The 27674-nt window shown below is 31.3% G+C and overlaps 1 protein-coding gene and 2 long non-coding RNA genes across 3 annotated transcripts in view; 2 read left to right on the plus strand and 1 right to left on the minus strand.

Moving 5' to 3' along the window:
- LOC127728172 (uncharacterized) overlaps nucleotides 1-27674 on the minus strand; it is a 183495-nt gene that overhangs the window by 100790 nt on the left and 55031 nt on the right. The gene's annotated exons all lie outside the window — the stretch shown is intronic.
- On the plus strand, nucleotides 1121-6007 carry LOC127728170 (uncharacterized). The gene is made up of 5 exons (XR_007994004.1): nucleotides 1121-1300; nucleotides 2359-2403; nucleotides 3128-3223; nucleotides 4688-4788; nucleotides 5820-6007. It is a non-coding gene; the product is annotated as an uncharacterized LOC127728170 (long non-coding RNA).
- LOC127728054 (uncharacterized) overlaps nucleotides 9297-27674 on the plus strand; it is a 74349-nt gene continuing 55971 nt past the window's right edge. Inside the window, exons 1-7 of the mRNA XM_052235236.1 lie at nucleotides 9297-9352; nucleotides 16645-16709; nucleotides 17084-17252; nucleotides 19447-20723; nucleotides 22844-22914; nucleotides 23608-23664; nucleotides 25117-25200. Coding sequence (XP_052091196.1) covers nucleotides 20698-20723; nucleotides 22844-22914; nucleotides 23608-23664; nucleotides 25117-25200 — 238 coding nt within the window. The 5' untranslated portion in view covers nucleotides 9297-9352; nucleotides 16645-16709; nucleotides 17084-17252; nucleotides 19447-20697. The remainder of the gene's footprint in view (nucleotides 9353-16644; nucleotides 16710-17083; nucleotides 17253-19446; nucleotides 20724-22843; nucleotides 22915-23607; nucleotides 23665-25116; nucleotides 25201-27674) is intronic.

The following is a 27674-nucleotide window of genomic DNA, read 5'->3' on the forward strand; positions in this document are numbered from 1 at the left end:
CACATACTTCTCATAGCTATTTTTCAAGTCAATTCCTGCAACTTTTTAAATTGTAGCTTGCAGTCATCATCTTCTCCCAACTGTTAATCGATAGAGATTTTTGTTTGGTAGGGGGGAGGGGGTCAAACTTTTGAAACTATGTTCTCAGGGGGGGTCATTATGTGGTTCATAAGAATCATGGGGGGGTTGCCAACAAAACCTTTTAATGTGAAAAATTTGAACCGACCCCCTCAGCTGATAAATAATGACCATTCCCTAATAGTATCTTCTGCCTCATTTCACACACACACATATATAAATATGATAAGCGATATAGTTTTTATTTGTATTGGCAAATCTAAGATATCAAATACACAAATTTGATATATTAAATCAACTCCGTTTAATTGTAATAATTGATTATACATTTGTTCTTTCTTTTATTTGGTATAACCAGATTAATTACAGACTTCATTCGTTCAGGAACATATATATTGACGGGACTTGACACTACCTGATTGTAGTCGATTTTATCGTCGTGCCATAGTTAATAAAGATACGATACAGAAACGGACATGTGTTAAAAACGGACTCGCTATTATCCTAATAATTTCTGATATTATCAATAAAATGTCATTCAAACTAGTTTTATAGTGATGCTAGTGTATCAAACTTGTATTCTGTCACTTCAAATTTGTTAAAATCGCAAGCATTTCATCACAGAATTGTGCAGAATGCAAACCAGGTAATAAAAAAATGGCGGCCATTGCCGCGATGATTTACAAATTCACAAACTATTATAAAACACTTCACATCAAATAAATCAAACTTATTTTGGTAATTTTATATGACAAAATATATCTACTAAACGATAAAACTTGTATTTATTTACAATTAGAGTTATGTGGTTTATTTGTTGAGCAGTTCTGATAGTTTTTCAGTCAGACGCTACCGAAATCCGTAAATCTTGGGAAGTCTCGGGCAGTCCGAGATTTTATCAATTTTATACTGAAAAGCGTATCAGATTCATTTCCCGTTAGATATACTGTTCCCAGATTCGTTATATTCTCCTTTTTCGAATTAGTCTCGATCACCCAGACGCATTATGAATATAGCGTCTGGATTACTGTATCTTTGGATTTCGTCCCTAGATGGCGTAATAAAATTTGGTCATGACCGTGACCACGTTTTACCGGAAGGTAAACACATCAGGAATATTGACATCACATGTGGCAGTTGTTAACCATAGTTTTAGTCTAAATTGAGACGTTTAAGACAAGCATGGAAACTAGACACTGACTGTTATCTAATCAGGATAAAGGTGGGTTCATGTTTACTAAAGGGATAGGAATAGGGAAATGGTAGTTATTTTTACACACATGTATATACATGTATCATATAGGGTGTACAAAAAGTCATATAAGTTGTAATAACAACTAGTATCATAAAATAAAATGTTTGACAAGACAAGTTATCCTCATTGTATGGGCTATGCCATTTAGATTATGCATAGTGTGGTCATAAATTCCATAAAAAAAAAACATGCATAGTATGAATTCTTATAATGTACGAAAATAAATAACTGGCGATATATCAACAGAGTAAAGAGGATCGTATTCATGGTAACTTTATGATAAATAAAGGTAAAAAAATATTGCCAAATAATGTTAGCGGTAATTTTATGTGCATGACGATTAAATGTACGTACACTTTCTTTAAGACGATGAAAAAAAATCAACTGATTTGGTGATATCATGTAAATTTTCATCAAAAAGTAATGGAATTCATAATTATTTGAGACCCTGGATGAATGACAACAATGAACAGAGATATTTTGACGAATCGCTATAAAATGTTAACAAATTTGATGCCAATGGTAGAAGAAATTTACAGTTTGATGCAAGACTGTGAAGGGCATTAGTACACCAGTGTTGACATGTATTTCTAAAAATTGTCATTATTTGCAACTCCCTTCAGGAAGTATAAATCATTGCTCAAGAGTGGCATCACATTGGCTAAGAGGAATGTTGATGCAATTCTTAAAGGAGTCTAGGTGACCGGTCAAAATTTCAGACTTCTGTCAAACATTCCTTCATTTTCAAGTAACAGAATCACGTGACATTCAAACCTTCCCCTTGTCGAATGCACTTTGCATAACATAATGTTAATTTGTTCTTGTCTTAAATACAATATGAAATATTTGCCACTGGACATTATGCAAACAACAATTCATCAAGCAAATTACAGATCTATACAAGATTGATAATATCATATTGTTAGATGTGTCAATTGCCTTACCTTAAGACATTGCATTATCTGATTATTCATCAACCATGTCAACCTTTATATAGAATTATAATATGTTATTGTACATTCAAGGGGCTGCTGTGAGCATTCAACCAAGCTGACTATCAAACTAGTCATGTAAGTATAAACACTAATAAAGGGTAAGAAACGAAAAAGCTTATATAAATATAAAATTATACCATGTATAATGCTGGCTGGTAAATAACTTCATTTGATGTTACAATGTACTTTATTCAGCTGTAATGAAATGCAGACTTGCATGTATTGTTCCTGACTGTGTATTATAATACCAATAGTTACACACCTATTATAAAATCACAAAACATGATCCAATAAAATGGAGACAATTTTCCATGATAAAAATATAAAGTTGTGTCCTACAAGCCGCTCATATTTGGTTTATTAATACATCTCAGAAAATATGAACAAAAGTATTACAAATTCCTGTAACATACATTTTGGACATGTAAGAGTTCAGTGATTACATGAAATTACTTAAACTTTAACATGTTTAAGAGGATGACCTTGCTACAACGATATAATTTTTAAATTCTATGAATGCACATTGAATTGTATACAATTTCAAACAAAGGTATGAAAGCTTAGGTTCTTGAGCTTTGTGAAATTAACAATTAAACAAATACAGGTTTACCATTATTACAATTGTTTATTGTCTTAAAAGGCTGAATAGTATTGAGAATGAAATAAAAAATATATCAGACCAACAGTATACAGTGTATTATATAGATATAAGAAGATAACTATTTAAGCATAAATTATATGCATTTAGTTGCATCTAAATAGTAAAATACTGACATACATGTATTAAAGTCTTTTCCAGGTCAATAGTCTGTATTGAATGGCTGCAGAAAACCAAACAATATGCAAATGTATATACAGGAATGAAGAGACCTCACAGATAACTGACTGTCATTGGGTAATTTGTATTATTAAAAGAAACCTGAGAATGGAAATGGGGAATGTGTCACAGACACAACAACCTGATGAAATAGCATAAAAACAGGCGAAGGCCTCCAATAGGTCTTCAACACAGCGAGAAAATCCAGCACCCTGAGGCTTGCTTCAGCTGGCCCCTAAAAAATTGTACTAGTTCAGTGAAAACTAGATATCATTGAGATGGGAGCCATCACTGTGGGCCCTGCTGTAAATAATGTGTGGTAAAAAAATTGTATCTTTATCATTGGACAATCGTTGTCAACTGAAACCAAAGTTTTTGACCTTGACCTTTGACCTAGGAAGTTGTACATAAATTATGACACACCCTCTGGTGTTGGTTTATATACATGTCAAGTATAAACTTTGAAATAACGGTTCTCAAGATATAGAGCGTACACGATCTTTACAATAGGACATAGGGTTGTCAACTAAAATCAAAGTTTTTGACCTAGAAAGTTGAACATAAATTATGACACACCCTCTGGTGTTGGTTTATATACATGTCAATTACAAACTTTGAAATCATAATGGTTCTCAAGATATAGAGCGGACACGATCTTTACCATAGGAAATGGGGTTGTCAACTAAAACAAGTTTTTGACCTTGACCTTTGACCTAGGAAATTGTACATACATTATGACACACCCTCTGGTGTTGGTTAATATGCATGTCAAGTATAAACTTTGAAATCATAACGGTTCTCTAGATATAAATCGGACACAATTTGTAAGGATGGACAGACCGACGGACGGACGCACAGACTGATCACTATAGGGCGTCCGCCTTTCGACGGGGCCCTAATGAACGTCATACTTGAATCAGAAAAATATGAATAAACTAAAATTAAAAATCATACCACACTAACAAAGGTCAGAGGCTTCTGACTTGGGACAGGTGCAAAAATTTGGCAGGTTAAACATGTTTTATGAGATCTCATACCTCTAGCCAATGTAGAAAAACACACACAGCAATACGCACAGTAAATCTCAGTTTAAAAGAAGTCGTAGTCTAATGTCAAAAAAGGTAACACAAGAAACTTAGCAAAATAACAATGATACTTAAATTATTAACAAAGGACTACTAGCATGACTAGCAGTTACTGACATGTTCATCAGACATATATATATATGTAAGCTTACTTCTGTTTCTAAGCAACTTTTTTTATCATATGAAATACATCTTGAATATCTTGTACAAATGGTTTGTTTTAATTTAAAAAAAATGTAATTTTAATAAATAGGACATGAATTGCCAATAAGAAAATATAATTTCTTTGGTTTTATTCCAAAACAGATACCGGTACATGTATGACTAAATGTTTTTGAACCTTGCATATCGACTTGAACTTGTTTCTTAGCTTTGCAAAATTTATAGTCTGGTAGATATATATATATTGACCTCATAAAAAATGCATGTTATTAAATTAAGGCAAATTATATTTCAGTAAGACTTTCTTATCCAATACAAGTACATTTTGTATTTCATCTTGGAAGAAGCAAAAAACAACAGGTCTGACGATGGTGACATGTCAAATTAATCTAACAGGTAACACATATTGTTTTAAAGGCTTTTCAATAAGATAAACTTATCATGCTGATGATAGAATAATAGATACATGCATGCATATTGGGACCAGGGAAGACACTTAGAGATCCAAAGTTACTATGTAGGGTGGTGTTAAAATGCAATGATAATGTAAGTGAAATTCTCAATTGGATTCTATCAGCTGTTACCCTATAATGAATAGGAATAAAATGTACAGTGATGCTATGCTAGTTTAGTAAAATATAATAATGGATTATACCCAGATTTTGGTTAAATATAGCCTCGTCTTGTTGTGCTTGATATCCTGTAAATTTTTGATATACTAAGATAATTAAGTTAACACTTACAGATATTTACTCCAACAAAAATAAGACCTTTTTACAACCAGTACATATATATATACATTTTAAATTGAGAGTCAGAAAGCAGAAGACTAAAAAAAACAATGCACAAAACCAGACAAATTGAAATAAATGCATGAGATAGGTGTGTTGAAAATCAAAAGAGATGTTTCTCTGTTTAAGAGTTATTTTATGGACTACAAACACAATGCAAACCCGCTTAAAACCCAGGTTTCACCAGGTGTTGTGGAAGAGTAAGCATAAACTGCTAATATCTGAAAAGTTCATAACTATGTCATTCTGTAACATTGTCAAAGCTGGTAAATTAGCCATACTTGGTAAAGAATAAAGATTATTTACACAATGAAATTAAATATAAAGTTTGGTTTAGGAAAATAAATTATACATATTTCTGTTTCCTATAAACTAGTAACAATTACCAGGATAGTTGTATAGTTCTGAGTATTTTGTCAAACATCTATACTTATAATAACATTCCCTTAATATTTGGGTACAGAATTGTGAGTAAAACCCTTAAAAATATGAATATTTCTATCATCAATTGTGTGTGTAAAACACTCATATACATGTTATAACAATTAGCCACTTCAGGATATCTATAACAAAAAAATGTTGTATAGTCTGAAATTCTGAATATAAGTTACCACAGTTTTTACTTTTGCTTTTCAGATACTAGTGAGGAAATCAAGAAACAAGAGTAGACACCATGAGACCAACTGTGCTTACAATACTAGTGCAACAATTGTGGTTGATGTCCATATCATATTGTATTATGATAATACATTACAGTGTCCACAGAAAAATTTTCATCTTGGTCGTCAATGCCTCTCATTTCTTAATAAATTGCATTTCTTATATTAGGGTTGTATGATTTTCTAGAACGACTTTATTGTTTTTTTAATATTGGAGTAGAATGTTGAAAAACAAATGACAAAAAAACTTCAATTGCTGATTGAAGTGGAAGTACTTTTTAAATAATTAGTATTGTGTTTTAGTGAATTAAGAAACATATTCCTTTCCATATACATGATAAATGTTTCTTGTTTATTTTAAATACATGTATATCATTTCTTTAATTCTGTATCTAATAGGATTATCAGGAAAAAGATAATATTTGAATCCTAGACTGGAGTAAGTTTTGATATTTATAGTAGAAATAATAACAAATCAATATTTGATTGATTATTTTACAGACTCAGAAAAATTTAAAGTACATTTAAGCACTTTATCACAAGACCATGAAAATAATTTTGCTGTACCTTTTTATTTTATTTAGTTTTCATTGTTTTTAACCCACTAATTTTTACAATCTATATCATCAAGGATAAACAAAAATACCATTTGAAACTAGAAACACTTTTATCATCTTAAAATTTGCATTTTAATTGATACTAAACCCAAAGATAATGAAGAAAGAGCACTATCATGTGTACCTTAATTTGATTCTGAAAAATAATCATTACATTACACGCTTAAAATTGTAAGATAGAGATATGACATGATTGCCACTGAGACTTATATCCGATAGAGTTCAAATATTGTGGATTCAATTAAAAGGTCACCTTCAACAATGAACCAAATCCATAGCATAAGCTTTAAAAGGCTCTGACATGTCAAAAAAAACATCATGTAAAACTAACTCATATTTCTAAGGTACTGTATGTTCAGTTATTATGATGAAGAAAATAAGTGGCATTCCAGTCTATGTCATGGGCAAAAAGACCATCTAGGAGTTTTCCAAATGCCAACTTTGGACAGTCAGAAGACAGATAGGAATAACAAAATCTACTTGAGTTTTGAATATATAAAATTGGGAATGTAGATGGGGAAGTGTCAAAGAGACAACAACCCAACCAAAGAAAAGAAAACAGCCAGAGGACACCAATGCTTCTTCAAAACAGCGAGAAAATTCAGCACCCTGAGGCAGGCTTCAGCTGGCCCCTAAACAAAAATGTGCACTAGTTCAGTGAAAACAGACGGCATACAAAACTTAAAAACATATAAATAAACTAAAATTGACAATCATACAAGGACTACCAGTATATAACATGTAAAAAATAAGGAAATGAGGTGATTCCCAATGAGAAAAATTATCAACCAAAGTTCAAATAAAGTGGCTGTTAGCAATTATAGGCAACTGTGTAGTTTCCAACGATGAGAAAAACTCATATCATATAGTCTGCTATTAAAGGCCCAGTCATGTTAAAATGATGTGAACAATTCAATTGAGAAATTGAAGGCCGAATTTATAACAAAATATAATTAACCAATTACAAAAATGACATACATGAACCAACGACAACCACTGAACTAAAAGCTCCAGACTGTCAAGGGGAAACAAAACCAATTAATTTGAAAGCATGCCTTTTATGGCTTTATTTGTAATTACCCAGCTATCTATCTAGTTGCAGACCGTGGAAATTGTAATAATACATAAAAGGCTATCAGGAACTATGATAATGAAAAAATAAGTCAAAACACTTGACCAAACAAACAAGTAACTCCTCAGAAAATAAAAACAAATATAGGAGTAACATAATTAGTGTCGCATGTGGAGAAGGATCTGTTAGCCCATCAGGATCACCTGTGGTGAACCTTAGTTTTTGGTTGTGTTTGTGTTGCTTTCTTCGTTCTGTTGTGTACCGAAATACTGTTGTTTGTCTTTTGGTCTTTTTCTTTATTTGCCTTGGCATTGTCAGTATATTTTCAATTTATAAGTTTGAATGTGTCTTTGGTATCTTTCGCCTCTCTTTTATTTTGATATGAAACTAAACATTTCAGATTAGTTGACTATATATACTCGGAAAAGTAATAACCTACCGGTAGTACATGTAAACTAAATTACATGTAGTAAGTCTATCAAGCCTCTAGTCGGCTTTTTTGTTGGAGGATTTATAATTAAAGTCCTAGTTTAAGTTTTAAAAAAATTGCAATGAATAACAATACAGTAGAAGGTAGGTCAACAAATACCATCTCACTTGATGTGGCTATATGTAGAATAATGTTAAATTGAAGGGCATGCAAATAAATAAGAATTTCCTGTTCTTTTTGTTAAACCATTCACAGCCTAATAAAATCTGGTGAAATTCTGTTGATTGATGTGCAACTCAGTATATTATATAAAGGCATACGACTACAATTCACACATATGCACAGTACATAAAATCATGAGTTACTAAGAAGAAAGTTGACATCAATGCCATCAAGGACTTTTATACTAAGTTTGTATAATAGTTCCAGATGCAATACTGCTTTGCTCTACAAAATAAAACATATTCATTATTACATTAAATACTGAATCATCTGTGTAAATAATTGACTACATATAATAAAGTCTGCGGTCACAATCAAATCAAATAAAACCTTGTACAGCTGTTGTATACTTGCAGCGCTATATTCATATAAACGGATAATGTTTAAAATAGTATTACCACGGTAACAAACAAATACAGTTTAAAGGCTTTTAAATCAAAGGGGATTGACTGAACAGAAGACCAAGTACGGTACACAAGCTCCATACAAATTAATGTAAAATAATGTTTAGCGAAGGAAGGCACCAAAGAAAAAAGATCAAAAAGCCTTTCAAGACGTCATAGTTATTTGGACTAGCCTAATCCTATATTTATGGCATCAAAGCAAAAAAAAATATTATATTAAGATAAACCTTCAAGGCATCATAATTATTTGGACTATTGACTAGTGTACTGGTTGGGAACGACCCCCAAAATGATTCATTATATTTGGTTCCAGGAACCCCTTTTCTATTGACAACACACTAATGAAACCATGACCATTTAACACGTATGTGCTAACTGCATGTTGATGTTCTTTTTCTTTGCTTGAAGTCGATAAAACCAAGCACTCATGGAGGCTGCCATTTTGGATGTTGGGCAACATATCATTTCGGATACTATCGTTAGTCTTCATAGGTCCAGGAATAATCCAAATTGTTCCGAATCTCTGACAGAAATCTGACATAAGATTTTTTACCATTGCATGTTGCGATAACCCAGACGTTTGATTTATAAAATTCAAGCGTCTGGGTAACCGAGACTATTTTCGAATAGGTTTTATAGACTATCATATTTATAAGAGAACTTCCGAAAATAGTATGTTCTATTTACCTGAGGTACGGTTTAAAGACACTATATTTCAATAGATGTATACATAAATACGTGAGATCATTTGTTGTTAGACGTAATGTAAGTATGTAGGTCAATAATACATATGTATATATAAATGATGTAGGATTTAATTTCTTTAACAAAAAATACAATATTCTTTCGGTATTTTAAGCTAATATAGAGAAACTATGATGCTGTGAATGATATATGACTCAGGGGTTTGGAGACAAGAAAATATAGTTTCACTTTTGACTAAGAATGGGGAATCCTTTAGAGAAAGTAATATCCGATGTAAACAAATCTACGGTTACACTGTATGGAAGAAAAAAGAAAGTTAAAATAATGTCCATTGAACGCAGCTGTAAAAATGAAAATTTATATTAATACATTTATCTAAGACATACTAATGTTACTAGACAAATTGTGGGTGCTTTCAAATGTTTAATATCAAAACTTCGCTGATACAATATTGTCTGGCAAGCCAATAATTCGACATCAACCGAATGCGAATGCATGCGCCATCAGTTGGAGATGATTGCACATGTGCGCATCATTTTCATGTATTGAAAAGAATGTCAGCTGCAAAGCTGAATTTAGAACACCAACAGAAAGACGGAGGCGGGCTTCAGCTGGCCCCTAAACAAAAATGTATACTAGTTCAGTGAAAATGGACGTCATACTAAACTCCAAAACATATAAATGAACTAAAATTAAAAAAACATACAAGACTAACAAAGGCCAGAGGCTCCTGACTTGGGACAGGCGCAAAAATGCGGCGGGGTTAAACATGTTTTGTGAGTTCTCAACCCTCCCCCTATACCTCTAGCCAATGTAGAATAAACAAACACACAGCGATACGCACAGTAAATCTCAGTTTAAAAGAAGTCCGAGTCCGATGTCAGAATAGGTAACGAAAGAAACTAAGCAAAATGACAATGATACATAAATTAACAAAGGACTACTAGCAGTTACTGACATGCCAGCTCCAGACCTCAATTAAACTGATTGAAAGATTATGTCTTCATCATATGAAAATCAAGCACAATCCCTCCCGTTAGGGGTTTAGTATCATGCCATCATAAAATATATGAGAAGATCATAACCCGTATCATGCCAACAACTGCTTTTAGAATAAATGTGTTATTTCCGATGCAAAGACCCTATGAGTTAATCAATAGTAATAACAAAATATGCCATCTTTAATGACCTGACAACAGTATCGTAACTATATCCCTTCTGAATAAGTCTGTTTAAAGGTTTGGTAAAGACTGAGTGAGTAACATGAACCCTATTCAAAACCGGGGGCGAACTCAGGGACTCTAGAGCGAATAATTATAACAAGGAAATGTTTGCGCGATAAACTATGTTCATAAAAAAAACATCCGTCTGACGTAAGGATGCCATCGTCTCTGATGCAGAAATATTTAAAAATGCATATTTTTCTATTGAAAATAGACCATCATAGTATGGAACGCCACAGCTGTCTTATGTGGAACTCTGATATTACGTTATGTTGTTCTATTATTACTTGATGATAGTTTGTCTTTACATAATATGGTTTTGACATTACGTAATGATGTTTTGATATAACTCAATATGGAATAGTCATTACATAATGATATTTCGATATTACATGATATGGTTTCGTATTGACTTGATATAGTTTTGTCATTACTTAATATGGTTCTGTCATTACTCGATGTTGTTTCATCATTATTTGATGTGGTTATGTAATTAGGCAATGTGGTTTTAACATTACTTGATGTGTATGTGACATAACGTAATGTAGTTGTTTCATTACATAATGTGGTTTTGTTATTTCGTAATAATGATTTGTCAATTCTTTATATGGCTTAAACATTACGTAATGATGTTTCAAAATTTGACGATTTTACACTACATAATGTATTTGTTTCAGTATTTGATGTGGTCATGTCATTCTTCGATGTGGTTATCCCATTACTACTACGAGGTAAAACCACGTGACCATTTTGGAAAAAAATATGTTCTATTTTTAGACCGATTTCCATATGTCGTTTGTGTAATGCGCTTTGGATGAGTACCGCTATCCATTAAGTTAAAGTTCAAATTAAAGTTCAAGTTGTTGTTCATAGTTATTTGGTATGAAAAAGAGGAACGACAGACAAAAATAAGAAAAAAAGTACTAAAACATTTACAGTAATTCGGACATAAGGGGGATATCCCAAAACCACTTGCCGGTTTTTCCTTAGTTCTCAAATGGAAGCAGTATTATAATAAATTCGTAAATGATTCCAAGGAACACTGCTTTATCTTGGTCCTGAAGAATAACTCCTATACACGTTTTATAACAATTCATGGAGGTTTACAAATTTATCATGTCAAAATAGTTTAATTCGGTAATATTCAATGCCAAAAAAAAACCTTACATAGAAATAAAAAAAATGTGGTATGATTGCCAATGAGACAACTCTCAACCACATACCAAATGACGTAGAAGTTAACATATATGTGTGACTGTATGGTCTTTAAGAATGAGCAAAATTCATACCACATAGTAAGTTTAAACAGGTCTCGAAATGAAAAATATAAAAACAGTTTAAACTAGAAACCTAACAACCTAAATGATGAAGACACCGACGATACTACCGACGACGGCATATAGGTTTGTTGTATCTCACTGTCGCTACATTATTGTCGCAACAAAGCATTAATTCTATAAAATAAGAATTCTCCAGGTTTTTTTTTTAGCGTGTATGTTCATTTGAACATATGAATATTAAACTTTTTTTTATTAATTGCAGTTTCTGATATACCACGCACTAATTGAAAAAAAACTTTTTGAAATATCTGTTTCACAGGTGACGACGAATAGGTTCCAGTTGTCGTAATCACAATCCCGTCATCTTTTCCTCGAATGTAAACTGCCAAAAAACCAAATCACTGAGTTTGTACTTTCACGAATAACACGACGGGTGCCACAAGTTAAGCAGAATCCGCTTACCCTTCCAAAGCACACGAGATCACGCTGATGGATTTATGTTACCCAGTCATACTGATCTATTTAGTTGAGCCAATCAAAACTGTCTTTACATTTTCTTCTTATGCTGTGCTATGATACACTAGGTTAGGATAGGGATTAGCGCTTACATAAATGTTAAACTCCGCCGCGTGCACTTTCTTTAAATGCCTGCCCCAAGTCAGGAACCTGTAGTTCAATGGTTGTCGTTGTTTCATGTGTGTCATATTTGTTTTTATTATGGTATACAAATGTCGTCTGTCCGTCTGTCCGTCACGGTCTGTCCGGCGTAAACAGGTCGCACCATAACTTGAGAACGACTTATCCAAATTTCATGAAACTTAACATAGTTGTTTCTAATGATGGTCAAACTCTCTGTATACTTTTTTGTGAAAATAAAATTAAAACTTTTTGAGTTACGGGACTTAGTAACTAAAACAGGTGTGTCTCTTTTTTTCACATGTCGCGCGGTATCTCAAAAACAATTTATGATTATTGCTTAAAACTTTACACACTTCTTAGTTATATTAATCTTAAGATCTGTACACTTTTTGGTGATGATTCAAAATTTTATTTTTGAGTTGTTGAGTATTTTGTAAAAAAAGGGGGAGGGGTTTTTCACATGTCGCGCCGTATCTCAAAAACGATTTATGATTATTGCTTAAAACTTTACACACTTCTTAGTTATATTAATCTTAAGATCTGTACACTTTTTGGTGATGATTCAAAATTTTATTTTTGAGTTGTTGAGTATTTTGTAAAAAAAGGGGGAGGGGTTTTTCACATGTCGCGCCGTATCTCAAAAACGATTTATGATTATTGCTTAAAATTTTATACACTTCTTAGTTATATTAATCTAAAGATCCGTACACTTTTTGATTTTGATTCAAAATTTTATTTTAGAGATATTGATTTTTTGTTTTTTTTTTAAAAGGGGGGTTTTCACATGTCGCGCCGTATCTCAAAAACGATTTATGATTATTGCTTAAAATTTTATACACTTCTTAGTTATATTAATCTAAAGATCCGTACACTTTTTGATTTTGATTCAAAATTTTATTTTAGAGATATTGATTTTTTGTTTTTTTTTTAAAAGGGGGGTTTTCACATGTCGCGCCGTATCTCAAAAACGATTTATGATTATTGCTTAAAATTTTACACACTTCTTAGTTATATTAATCTTAAGATCTGTATACTTTTTGGATTTGATTCAAAATTTTATTTTAGAGTTATTGATTTTTTTTTTTTTTTTAAAGGGGGTTTTCACATGTCGCGCCGTATCTCAAAAACGATTTATGATTATTGCTTGAAATTTTACACACTTCTTAGTTATATTAATCTTAAGATCTGTATACTTTTTGGTTTTGATTCAAAATGTTATTTTAAAGATATTGATTTTTTGTTTTTTTTTTAAAGGGGGGTTTTCGCATGTCGCGACGTATGTCAGAAACTATTTATGATTATTGCATACAAATTCACACACAAGACGACGGGCGTATCATGCGCTCATGGGGCAGCTGTTTATTCGTAGATTGTTTAGCTATAAACTAGACCATTAGTTTTCTCGTTTGAATTGTTTCACATTTTCACGTGGTGGTCTTTTGTAGCCGACTATACGGTGTATTGAAGGCTGTAGGTTGCTTATGATTGCTTGCATCCACTGCATTTAAACTATGGTGGATAATTTTCTCATTGGCAATCACACCACATCTAACTTTATTTCAATTTCTATGTTGTGTTTTGTATGCTGTAAAATTGTTTATCTTTTGTACGCATACCTACCCCTGAACCCTCTTTTCGGAAGCTCGAACAAAAGCCCTTGATCCACGATAAAAAAAATAGAACTCATATTAGATAACTCGAATTTCAACTCTTAATCTTAATCTAGATGAGACTCAAATAAGGGTTTACCTCGAACTCTACGCCAAAAGGTGACTCAAATTTAAAGTTGAAGTCCAATTGTAATTCGGAACTTAACTCAAACTCGAAGTTCAACTCGAAATTTGGTATGTGGTTGAGAGTTGTCTCATTGGCAATCATACCACATTTCTTTATTTCTATATAAGGTTTTTTTAATGCATTTAATATTACCGAATTAAACTGTTTTGACATGATAAATTTGTAAACCTCCATGAATTGTTATAAAACTTGTATAGGAGTTATTCTTCAAGATCAAGATAAAAGTATCTACAGAAAAACATGTTTTCCTCCGTTGAGTGTACCGGTTAATGTACAGTCAGTCAACATTTAATTTACGCTTTTACACTGACAGCAGAATTATCCGGCGAGACACAGGGTTAATAAGAATCTTTAATTTATTTATTAATTTACAGCTTCCATTTGAGAACTAAGAAACAAACGGCAGGACCAAATGGTTTGGGATATGTCCGAATTACTGTTAATTTTTTAGTACTTTTTTTCTTATTTTTGTCTGTCGTTCCTTTTTTTCATACCAAATAACTCTGAACAACAACTTGAACTTTAATTTGAATTTTAACTTAATGGATAGCGGTACTCATCCAAAGCGCATTACACAAACGACATATGGAAATCGGTCTAAAAATAGAACATATTTTTTCCAAAATGGTCACGTGGTTTTACCTCGTAGTAGTAATGGGATAACCACATCAAAGAATGACACGACCACATCAAATACTGAAACAAACACATCATGTAGTGTAAATCGTCAAATTTTGAAACATCATTACGTAATGTTAAAGCCATATAAAGAATTGGCAAATCATCATTACGAAATAACAAAACCACATCATGTAATGAAACAACTACATTACGTCAAGTCACATACACATCAAGTAATGTTAAAACCACATTGCCTAATGACACAACCACATCAAATAATGGTGAAACCACATCGAGTAATGACAAAACCATAATAAGTAATGACAAAACTATATCAAGTCAATACGAAACCATATCAAGTAATATCGGAATATCATAAGTAATGACTTTTCCATATTGAGTTATATCAAAACATCATTACGTAATGTCAAAATCATATTATGTAAAGACAAACTATCATTAAGTAATAACAGAACGACATTATGCAATTATAGCCTTTGTATGAGGTCGATACAAGGATATATTGACCTGAAAGAAGTATATTGACTGAGGACGAAGTCCGAGGTCGATATACTTCTTTGGGTCGATATATCCTGTATTGACCTCATCAATATGCTATAATTGTTATATTATTAATTTCCGACCATATTTGTATCAAAATCCTGATTTGATTTTTTGATTTTGTTGGAATTTTATAGATATCATATTGTCTCCTAGACAATAACAACATATAAGTTGTTATTTCATTTACTTTTTTTTTTTACATCTTATGTATATGAAGATTTTTTTTCTTCAAATAATCGATCATAGATATTTTTTATAAAACTTTTAACAATATCATGAAATTTATTACATAACGTCACAAAGTATATCGGTTTTTAGATGTTCTAAAAATAACCGTGCAATATGCTTTTTGGTGTGCAATATGCTTTTTGCTATCCGCCGTTTTCTCTCTACCTTCGAAAATATAGTTTAACATGTGACTATCTCTGAACGAATCAAATTAGTTAAAAAATACGAATTAATAATATTATACAATTATAGCCTTTGTAGGAGGTCGATACAAGGATATATTGACCTGAAAGAAGTATATTGACTGAGGACGAAGTCCGAGGTCGATATACTTCTTTGGGTCGATATATCCTGTATTGACCTCATAAATAGGCTATAATTGTTATATTATTAATTTCCGACCATATTTGTATCAAAATCGTCATTTGATTTTGTTGTAATTTTATAGATATCATATTGTCTCCTAGACAATAACAACAGATTAGTTGTTATTTCATTTACTTTTTTGATGTTTTTCTTTTTACATGTTATATATTTGAAGATTTTTTTTCTTCAAATAATCGATCATAGATATTTTTTTATAAAACTTTTAACAATATCATGAAATTCATTACATGACGTCACAAAGTATATCGGTTTTTAGATATTCTAAAAATAACCGTGCAATATGCTTTTTGCTGTGCAATATGCTTTTTGCTATCCGCCTTTTCTCTCTACCTTCGAAAATATAGTTTAACATGTGACTAATCCTGAACGAATCAAATTAGTTAAAATATACGAATTAATAATATAACGTAATATCAGAGTTCCACATAAGACAGCTGTGGCGTTCCATAATGATGTGTCTTTTCTTTGTGACTCGGGTATGTTCATTTTGTTAATATCTTGTTCGGTTTGTCTTAGGTCATTTTGTTTTTTGATGTTATCGTTGATAAGGTTTATATGGTTAAATTTTCAGATTGTTATGCCAAAATGAATGTCTTTACAAATATTCTTGCAGAAAACGTTTTGAAGAAAATATCGACGATGATTAGGAGTTTACAAATCTGTATAGTATTGTTTGTGGTAAGTCTATTTCACAGATTTTATGTATCCATTATATCAAACTAAATATACAATATTGCTAACTGTAGGAAGGAGCTTTGGGACTTGAATTCATAGCATAATTATTGACTTAAAAAGAAGAACTAACATTACAGGTTTAAGCATTTTTATACAAATGCATTGAAAATGACATATATACACGAAGTCACCATCTATTCATATATTCAATTTGTTTAAAACAAATTTTAAAATCTAATCCATGGCAGCTAGACAGTTTCAACATGAAGTCTGCAATCTCCTGCACATAATGAACTTTGTCCTTTTTCATTCTGAAAAAAAATTAGTCCAATGGTAAAATAATTGATACATTTATATAATTTTTTTTTTACTTTAAGGTCCCTACTGATGTTTTATCATACAAGTTGAGATGTCCGACGGCATCAGAATGGTACCTCAGATCAAAAAGCAATTGCACAGAGAATCCCGAAATATATTTTTGTTTATACTATACATTAGCAAAAGGCTATGTAGAAGGATGTTCCAAACACGATTATGGTAGACCAGGTACACTGCAAATAACTTAAGAAACGAGTGTTTAGCAAAATGCTGTTCCGTGTTTCAAATTAGACAACAATAGTATACAAGTTTATAAACATATCTACATCATGTACATATTTCTATACATTATCGTACAATATGAATTACAATAGTCAACAGTCAAGTAATTTTTTAGTGCACAATCGGGTTAAGACTTTAAATGTAGTTTTTGCTATAACTTTGCAATAAAAGTTGTAAAAATGACTGCATTTGTAAATCAGTTATCAAGCTTAATTCATAAAATATTGGAAACGTTAAATCTGATTGCTGGTATTCGGAAAGTACCAAACTGCCTGCACTTGAAGGTACCATTAGAACACCCCTTTGAAGGGTCCGTATATGGCCTACTGCAACGCAAACTTTCAACCCTTATTTAACATACCATATTTTACCAGTGGCAGTAAAAGTTTTCAGATTATCTTGGTCGACCGACTTTGCAAATCCTACCTATTAGATTTATTTTTTAACTGATTTTCGTCTATTATATGCATGAAATATTAACAACTAGACGTAAATCAAAAAATCAATCGATCATGCAATCAATATATATATCGACGATTTTTAGATCTTGTGTTCTTTCTATGAATACAATTTTCTTAAGTGAAATTTTTCTACGACCCAACTGGACACCAATGCTGCAATGTAAATATCGAAGTTAAAATCAGTTTATAGCTAACTAAACTTGAAATAAAGGATACTACAATTACAATTAAGTCTACCTCATATTTTAATTTACATCTAGAAATAGAAAATGAGGGTCGGATAAGAACTAAACTTTATGGTAACAGAAACGATTTAAGTTTTGACGTTGTGAACTTTATATTTCTATTCTATCACCTGCATATAGAGTATATATCTACGAGATGATACAAAATTCTAGGGCTTGCGTTTTCAATAACGAATTACAATGCAGAGGATTACTGCTTACTAGAAAGCCATTGTATCAAAGGCTCCAAATGGTAAAGTTGAAGTCATCCTTTCAAAAGTTTCAGACACAATCTTGATTCGGTTGACCTTTATGGAATAGCTGTGTCACATATGACCATTTATATGTTCCATATTTCGTAACCTCAAGTCTGTCTTCTTATCCTCGATTCTGAAAATACCAAACGCGACTTATCACCGTATTTTTTCTTCCAAAGAGAAACCCGGTTGTTTATCCATCTTTAATTTTCTATTTAGTGTTTTTTTTATTATTTTTTGTCATTTCGTCGGTTTTTTAGCCACGATGTAGTCTTTTTTTATTGTCTTTTCGGATTTTCTCTTTTTTTATATTCAATATAGTATATCACGTATTTTTATAAAAAAAATTGCATGCATGTACATCTTTGAAATGTTTACAATCCAAACAAATAAAATATGTAATGCTTTTATTTTCTAAATATTAACAATAATCAATTTAGAAATGCAATGGAAAGAAAGCTGGTATACATAGAGGTTTAATGTGAAGATGAATAAATAAATCATTGGCTCAATTTATTGCGTTTGTTTGAAAATCTATATAATAAATCTGAGTTATTCTTTGTTGTTAATGATTTTCTGGATTATATAATTAGGAAAGATTACTCATGCGGCGTAGGTGTCGAGTTACATTTTTGAGCAGCCTTAAAATTTTACGAAATTTAATCAAATTTCATGTGCTTTTGCAATTATTGTGTAATTGTAAACGATATGAAGTTGAATGACTATTTATAGAATAACTGCTAAACGTTTTCATGAATAGTAGCATTGGTAATTAATGTATTATAGATATTTGCAGGACATTTCTTGAATAGCAACAAATATGTCATATTAATCTCGATATATCAATTGCACACCCTTGCGCTTGTCTGTCTTTGAGAATTGTCCGCTGTCAATGTGAAATTTGAGGTCGCTTACAAGTCGAGACAAATAAATCCGACGTAGCAGAGAGAAAGAACTTATTTTAATCAGATTTTTAAAATCGCAAAGAACAAATATAAACAGGAACATGAATATCAATACAGTGACGAAAAAGGGGTCGAAAAGAAGGAATAAAATTACTAAAGTTGACGTTGAATTGAGTGCTTTTTCAATTGACCGATTTTGAGATTCTGAATACCAGTATTCCAACGTGTTTTTTTTTCTGTCTATTTAATACACTATTTTTGTATAATTGATGTGACATTTTTTCATAATTTAGGGCATAAATTAGTTATTGCTGGAAGATATCCTACAAGAAAACCATGCGCAATTAACAGTTATCAACCGTTAAAGTTTATACCAAACAGAATTAGCGATTGCTTGCTACAAAAATCGTTATGTTCAGAAGAAGGACAAATGTTATTTGAAGAAAGTACAACAAGAAAAGATAGAATGTGTAAATGTGATTACAGGAAGAGTTATATTTTTGTTACAAAACCGAACAATCTTTGCTATTGCATACCATCTGAAGAGGACTGCTCATGTATCATAAAACATTGCGGTGTAAATTTTACATTATCGCCAGGCAAGTATTGTCAAAAGGATGAACGAAGCAATATGAAAATCATTTATACGAATAAAAATTATACATGTATTTAAATCTATCTGGAAAACGTAAATATAATCCTTCTTTCATGATTTTTTCAAATAATTCAACTTATATTGAACGAAAAAAGAATATCTTTCACATCAAGTTGCAAACGTTCCAGTCTAGTTAAAAAAAGAATTTTAAAAATGATAATGACCGAAATCAAGAAGTTTTTTTTTTATAAAAATCAAGATTGGTCTGTTACCTTCTGTCGACAATTGTTGACAACATAGTTCAACTATTCTCTCGCTAGAACATTCTTATCTTTCAATTAATCTCCTTATTTCTTTTCAGAAGTATGTTAAAAATGTTAGAAAACACGACAGAAGGAATTAAACGCATAAGACACAGTACAGTCAAAACTATGAAAAAAAAAACACAAAACTTGAGCAACATGAATCCAGATATTTTGGAAGAGTAGGCAAAAAGGACTTCTGTGTTGAGGAAGTCTGGTCATCCTTCTCCCCATACAATATTGCAAGAACAACTTGTTAACAGTAATGTTTTGATATATGCATTATACGTACGTTCACTTAATTACAATATGTGAACAATTATAAATGAATCAATGACATTGATCTAATGAGCAGTGCTTTGCAGGAGACAACCTGCACTCAATTGCCCAACAAGAACCAAACTGAGATTGGAATTACGTACAAATATTTCATCCGAATCTAATACAAATATACATCATACGTTGACTGATGCGTTGATAATATAGATTTTAAATCACAAAATGAAGTGTGCAAAAAGAAATGAGGAAAATGAAACAAAAAAGTAAAATTATTTTATTATTTTTTTATTACCGATTTACCAATTTTTTTTCCAGATTATACGTGCATACACCAAGCTGAATTTTTTGATAGAACGGTTAATAACTTGATGTGTTCGCCTATACAACACATGACGTAAGTGATTAACTTTTTATTAATTCTTACGAGATTTTTAAGGAAAAACCAACACACATTTCTTTTAATTCGGGATCTAAAGGTAAAGTTGAAATATCATATTTCGGTTCTATGAAAAAAGGTTTAAAATCTATAATTGTCTTTTACTTTGTTAGATAAGGAAATCGTAAAGGTAAGTGGATTAAACTTCAGTATTGCACGTGGCATCGTGTTAAATGTCTTTTCGAAATCTACATGTTACCGATTGTCGATGACACTTGTCCGATCATGAATTACGTTAAGAAATTGAATTCCGCATCTAAGATGTTTCGAAGGCCTGCTGTCTATCACTGACAATGCTTTTCTTTTGCTGCATCAAATTTGAATAGAAAGTATGATTTATATGAAATACACATACCTGAAACCGGAATATGATTAGTAGGGATAGGTCTATAATTGTTTTTAAACAGTGGACACAAGTTGGTATTTTCCGACTCCTTCTATATGTGATATGGTGCCCTTGTAAATAGAATGTTGACAGAAGAGATACATAACTTCTTAAAAGACAATTTTAAGTAAATCTAGATTTCTTTCGGGAAAATTGTATGGGCCTACTGCTTTTGCAATATTTAATCCATTTAAGAAGTTTACTACTCCCTTTTTTCTGACAACTTTTACTGTATATGTTTTCGAGGATGCGCGGTTAGGTTAAAGTTTTGTGTTTAGGTAGGTTACCATGTAATTGTGGTCACATACACCTAACAATTGTTCATTATGGTATGAACCTTTACAATCAGTGACAAATTCGGATCTGACACACTAAGCATAAAACAAGATCGTGCGAGCGGGCCATGGTGCCCTATGGACACATACTCTTGTTTTTATCTCCGTTTAAGTTGTTAATGCAGAAATTGTGCTTTGGTTATTTCCTTGTTTACCAACTCGAGAACTTTTTGCCATTTTCATTTAAATCTACTACTGTTTTTCTTGTTTGTTAACATGCATCCTGTTACGACATCTTTTAAGGGTCTTAGTGTTGATATTAATTCATGGTATATATGTTTTCGTTGCTATACTTTTTAAGATTGTTCCAAGATAAGTATATTAATAATATTCCCATTAATTCTACACATATGAACATTTAAATGTTTGTCTTTGTAGAATTTTGTTGCATATTTCCTCATTCGACAGTATTCTCCTATTGAATATTGAAAGAAATTTTGTCCAGTCTTGATTTCCCGCGCATTTCTATTTACCAATCGCTATATTTCTAACTGTACCCGTTGAATGAATGTAAGTGAACTTAGTGTTGATATTAAGGAGATCTTATATTATTTTCAGTGGTTGAAAAAGCACCAGATGCTCGGCTTTGATTCGTTGAGTATATGAATAAGTGATCGTCCATCGGTATCACAGTGGCATACATTAGTTTCTTCGTTGAGCATTAATCGCTAAAATTTCATTTCATTTTTGTAGATATCGTATTCTTATCATTCTTGTACAAGTTGGCTTGATATAGTTATGAAGCCAATTTGGATTCCCGTAGATCAATGAAAACAGGATTTTTAGCTGGCAGATAGACTTAAACTCTAGCCATTTTCTATTATACCATTGATGTTTATTGAAACCTCCTTCTTCTTACTAATCGTCCAATGTTTAAGTTCTCTTAATTGGATCTTTTCATTTATTGAAATTATGTTTTCAGCAAGTATTTGGTACGTGTTACTGTTTTCAATTCAAGATAAAATTATTGAAAATGATGTTGATAGGTTGGTTGTGTTAGGTAAGAAAAATCCAGCTGGGACCTGAAACTTTATCTTATTCTGCTACATATGAAGTATGTTTACAGGTTTTGTATTTGTAGTATTGGATAGCACGATCATATGTATACACATTACTATAGCTTATTCCGCATGGTGCATGAGGCTACGCAGTTTTGAAATTAGATAAATGTCTAATTACCTATATGTGTACTTTTGTCATATAAAATTATGTTCAGATTTTTTAGATGATGTCAAGATCAAAATTACAGTTTAAGACTAAAATTCATTTAGTAGTGTAGGTATGAAATTACTAAATTTTTCTAAATAAGTATTGAGTACTTAATAGTAATGTATGTTTAACATTCTGTAATTTTTCAGAGACGAAGTCACGGAGTTTTACATTTCAAACAGTACGAATTATACCGAAATAGTCACAAGATTGTATAAAAGTAAGTACTTTGGTTTGACTTCTCCAAAACATTAAATTTGCAGTATCATATAAGACCGTTAGTGTTTTACATAGTTTCAGATTTATGTATCAGAATGTACATATGCACTCGAGACTTCTAGTGAGTGAAGTAAAGTTATTTACGGTTAACATAAAGGATACGTAATTTTTTTATTGACAAAAGAACACAGTTTTTACGAAATAATAAAAACAAAAAATCAAAAGAAGAATTATAATGATAATGAAAATTGAAAATAGGCATTCTGTCAATATAAAAGTAAGGAGATGTTGTATGATTTCCAATGAAACAGCTATCCACGAGAGATCAATGGACGTGGATGTTATCAACTATAGTCCAAAGTAAACCCTTCAAAAATGAGCAAAAACCATACCCTGCGGTAAGCAATTAATGACCACATTATGACAAAATGTCAATCTTGTTTTCTCTCTAATTGGATAATGTGCACCTCATACCGTTTTGGAATTTTGTGTAATAGTAATTTTTCTTTAATAAAATAATCGAAGTTTATAGCCTTTTTGCTTGCTACGTACAGAATATTGACTGCTGATTAAACTTTCAAAACAGAAAAATTGTCATCTTCCTAGTAATAGTAAATACATTGCAAAGCTTAGAATGTGTAAGGTAATTTTGCATAAAATGATATAATTGGTCAAGTTCGAATTTTGTTTTCAGGTAGTGAGAGGACATTTCAAATCGTTGCTGTTATCAGTTCAATCGCCATTACTACGAGTGAGTATACTTGTGTGTCTACGAATACTACGTTTAGTTAAACAATATTTCTTAGAATTGTTATGGTTCGATTAAAAAAAAAAACCAGTACGATGATAGTCATTTTACCGCAATTTAATGTCCAAAAAATTGGAAATGAATATCTATAATTCATACACTAATTATGATACATTTATATCAATTCATTTGAAGCTGTTGGAAAGGTGTCTCATTGTCAAGTATAGCACATGTTCATATTTTAATATTTGACAATACGCGTCGACAAAATGGTACTAAAGATCTCATTGAAGAATGTTTCAAACAAAATATATACTTATTTAAAATCTGTTTAAGTTACATAAAGCACTTAATTTCGATGCTAAAACGATAAAAATGAAAACAATAACATATAACTCATCACAAAAAATATTTAATGCTGAATACACTTAATATAAAAAGTTTTATACTAATAGAGATTACACCATATTTTGTGCAATTACAACAGTCTATTCCCTTATGGAAAAAAACGTCTAAATCGGTAGACCTTATAAAAGGAACATATTTGGTTCTCTAAATTATACTATAGTAGATTCCATCGACCAGTTACCTTCAGTACGTATAATTTCATTATTGAAATATACCAATTAAAATACATCGAGTACATTGAACAACTTTCTTTTTTAATTTGCCTTTTTAAGAAGTACTAACAGCTATATATTTATGTATGTTTCAAATTTAAGCCACATGCCTTGATTATTCCAAAAAATAATTTATTGACTAATTCACTATAGTTTTTCTTCCCCTAAGTATAGATTGTCTTAGCCTTATTCGGCACAACTTTTGGGAATTTTCGGCTTTTAATGCTCTTCAACTTCATATTTGATTTGGACTTTCAACTGTTTTGATTCGAGTGTCACTGATGAGACTTATCATTTGATCATCTATAGGCAGTTCTTCATTCCCTTCCCCCTTTATATAGACTGGGTTTCTTCCGCTTAACAGATCATTTTGTAACATCTTAGACCATTCCCCAGTTGGATAACAGACTAGATAAGTATTTGGATAAACCATCAAATAATGTGTGACTATAATGAATACCAACTTGATTGTTCAATAACCAATACATGTGCATAACTAGATACACAAACACGGAAGATATTTTTTAAAAAGGCTTGGATATTCAAATTTAATTCTATCTTTTACATGATTGAAAAAAAGTTTCTTTTAGGAAACCTATACTTTTCTCTTGGATAGAACATTGTAATCAAAATATTTAGAATAATGAAACCACGATATTTTGTTTGCATGGTACTAGAAAATACAACGAGTTGAAAGTGATTATGGAATTCCCGTTTTTCAACATATTATAGAATAAATATGAACTCCGCCTCTAAATATTGAGTCCTTCTCTGCCCCTGAAAGCAAATCACATTTACATTCTACAATACGATCAATTACCAAATTTCTTTTCAGCACTGATAATATTGCTAGCCACGAAAGGAAAATGGATTGACAATCTTTCTTGTATTGTTGCATGTAGAAAATGTTTGAGTGCCCGTAAGTACATGTACAATTTGATGCATCGTTCATATTCATAATTTACCAATAAGGATAATTAATAACACTTTTTTAAAGCTTAATGTCAGAACAACAGAAATAAGTAAAATGATGTCTTTTACGTCTCAATGGTAGTTGATTTTTTTATTTTATTTTTGCAATTTTTTAGACCTTAATCGTTATTTTTTACACCTGGTAATATTCCAAATATGTAGCATGAATAGAAAAAGATCTTTCATGGACTTCTGTAATCACCACAATAATTTTGAAATTATAAGTATAGACGTAACATTTTGTAAATGTCCAACAGTACCTTTGTTAAAGCTGTAATTCGTGAAAGCCGCATAACTTAAAATTTTTCAATAATAGGTCAATGTAATGATCAACCTATTCATAAAGACAAAAAATGTCCTTGTTGAGGAGAGACATTTATACAAGTATCTTGTCTTAGAGAGGAATATATCTTACTTTGTAAAATATCACTCTGATTAAAAAAACAAATTTCTGAAACTAACGTTATCAAGATACATGATTTATTTGTTGACAACATATTTGTAACGTTTGGAGGACGTGTTTTTCAAAAAACAATCGGCATTCCTATGGAAAATAATTACGTTTCTCTTCTTGCCGACTTCTTCCTTTATTCATATGAGGCTGACTTCATATAGGAGCGTCTAAGAAGAATAAAAAGAAGATATCATTATCCTTTGACTTCACTTTCCGCCATTAAGATGATGTCCTTTTACTAAATAATTTATAGTTCAAAGTTATTATGTTCAATGTATCTATTCCGTCGAACTTGAGAAAAAGGATACAACAGATACAATTGAGGCTGCCTCATATCCTGACTTTCGTCTAGAGGATCGGTTATAAACAGAACTTAACGAAAAAATAAATGATTTCAGCTTCCTTATTGTGAACTTTCCATTTTAATGTAGCAACATTCCAACAGCGCCTGCATATTGGGTATATATCTCCTAGTTGACACGATATTCCAGGGCTTGTATTTCCTATCATGATTTCCTTGATAGATGGTTGCTGCTCACACGAAAGCTATTAAACCAAGAGTTCCAAGTGGTAAAGCTGACATCATCCCTTCGTAAATTTAACGGACGCCATCACGAATCATAATCCCGTCCTCTTTTCCTCGAATGTGAACTAGATTTATCACTGGGTTTGTACTTACATGAGACACACGACGAGTGCTACATGTTGAGCAGGATCTGCTTACCCTACCGCAGCACTTGAGAACACCCTGGTTTTTGGTGGGGTTCGTGTTGCTCAGTCCTTAGTTTGTTTATTGCCATGGAGTTGTCAGTTTATTTTTGACTCGTGAGTTTGGATATCCCTTTAGTATTTTTCGCCGCTTTTTTATAGTACCAATTAAGGTGGTACCTAACACTACAGGGAGATAACTCTGTAAAAATCAGCTAAACGTTTTAATTACGTTGTATTGTTAAGGAAATATTAAGCTTCTCAATGATCAAATTTAGTGTTTGTCAAACTGCTATATAACCAACGAAATTTTTCTGATAAAGTGGTTGGTTCAAATTTTTTGAAATTTTTATATTTTTGTCAAAGGGTCAAAGTAAACATTTTGTCAAAATTTTATGAAAATTAAACGAGCCAAATTAATATTAGTCAAGGTGTTGGGTACCACCTTAAGCTAAAAATAAAAATATCAAATCTAAAGCTACATGTATGACATGTTAATTCTGACAACTGGTTACATCATTAAATTCTATAACTTTCATTTAGCAAAAAAATAATATCAAATTAACAAAACAAACTTTGAATCGACCTGCCAAAAAAACATTCTTATACAGGTTACATGTAAAACGGTGATGTTCAATTTATTTTTATCTGTGATATAAAATCAAACGGAAAAATCTGCATTATACTATAATACGTGCTATTCATATTTAACTGTTTATAGTTATCAATTTATATTTATCTCAGGATCACATGACTAAAGTATATCCTCAGAACTAATTTCAATTATTAATTAGTATGTTATTAATAAAATTTGAGAAATTTTAGTTAATTTTGTGGACATATATTGCTAATGTCAATGCAAGTAAGGGATATTAAAAATTTATTTGTACATGTTTCTAGTTAATAAATCATTTTCAATTTTCACATATTACTTTTTTTCTGAATGTTGTGTATCACTTATGGCTGCTTTCAAAGCTGTGCATTAAAAGGTTTCCCTGCAAGCATTGTATATTTCCAATAATCTATAAAAAAAAAAACACATTTCAATTAAGAACATTTTTTGTAAAACATTTTGAAATTCTTTTAAATTGTAGTTTATTTTTGATACATTTTATTATCTGAATAATTTATGATGCAGATGAAAAAATATTTTAAAACTAATAAAAAATCCGAATCGGTATGAAAAATCCAGATATATAACCGCAAAAAATTAGGATAAGAACCATTATCTGGCCTTCGGAATTGTACAAATTACGAAA

The sequence above is a fragment of the Mytilus californianus genome, unplaced genomic scaffold (assembly GCF_021869535.1).
Source record: "Mytilus californianus isolate M0D057914Y unplaced genomic scaffold, xbMytCali1.0.p SCAF_2, whole genome shotgun sequence".
Classification (NCBI taxonomy): Eukaryota; Metazoa; Mollusca; class Bivalvia; order Mytilida; family Mytilidae; genus Mytilus; species Mytilus californianus.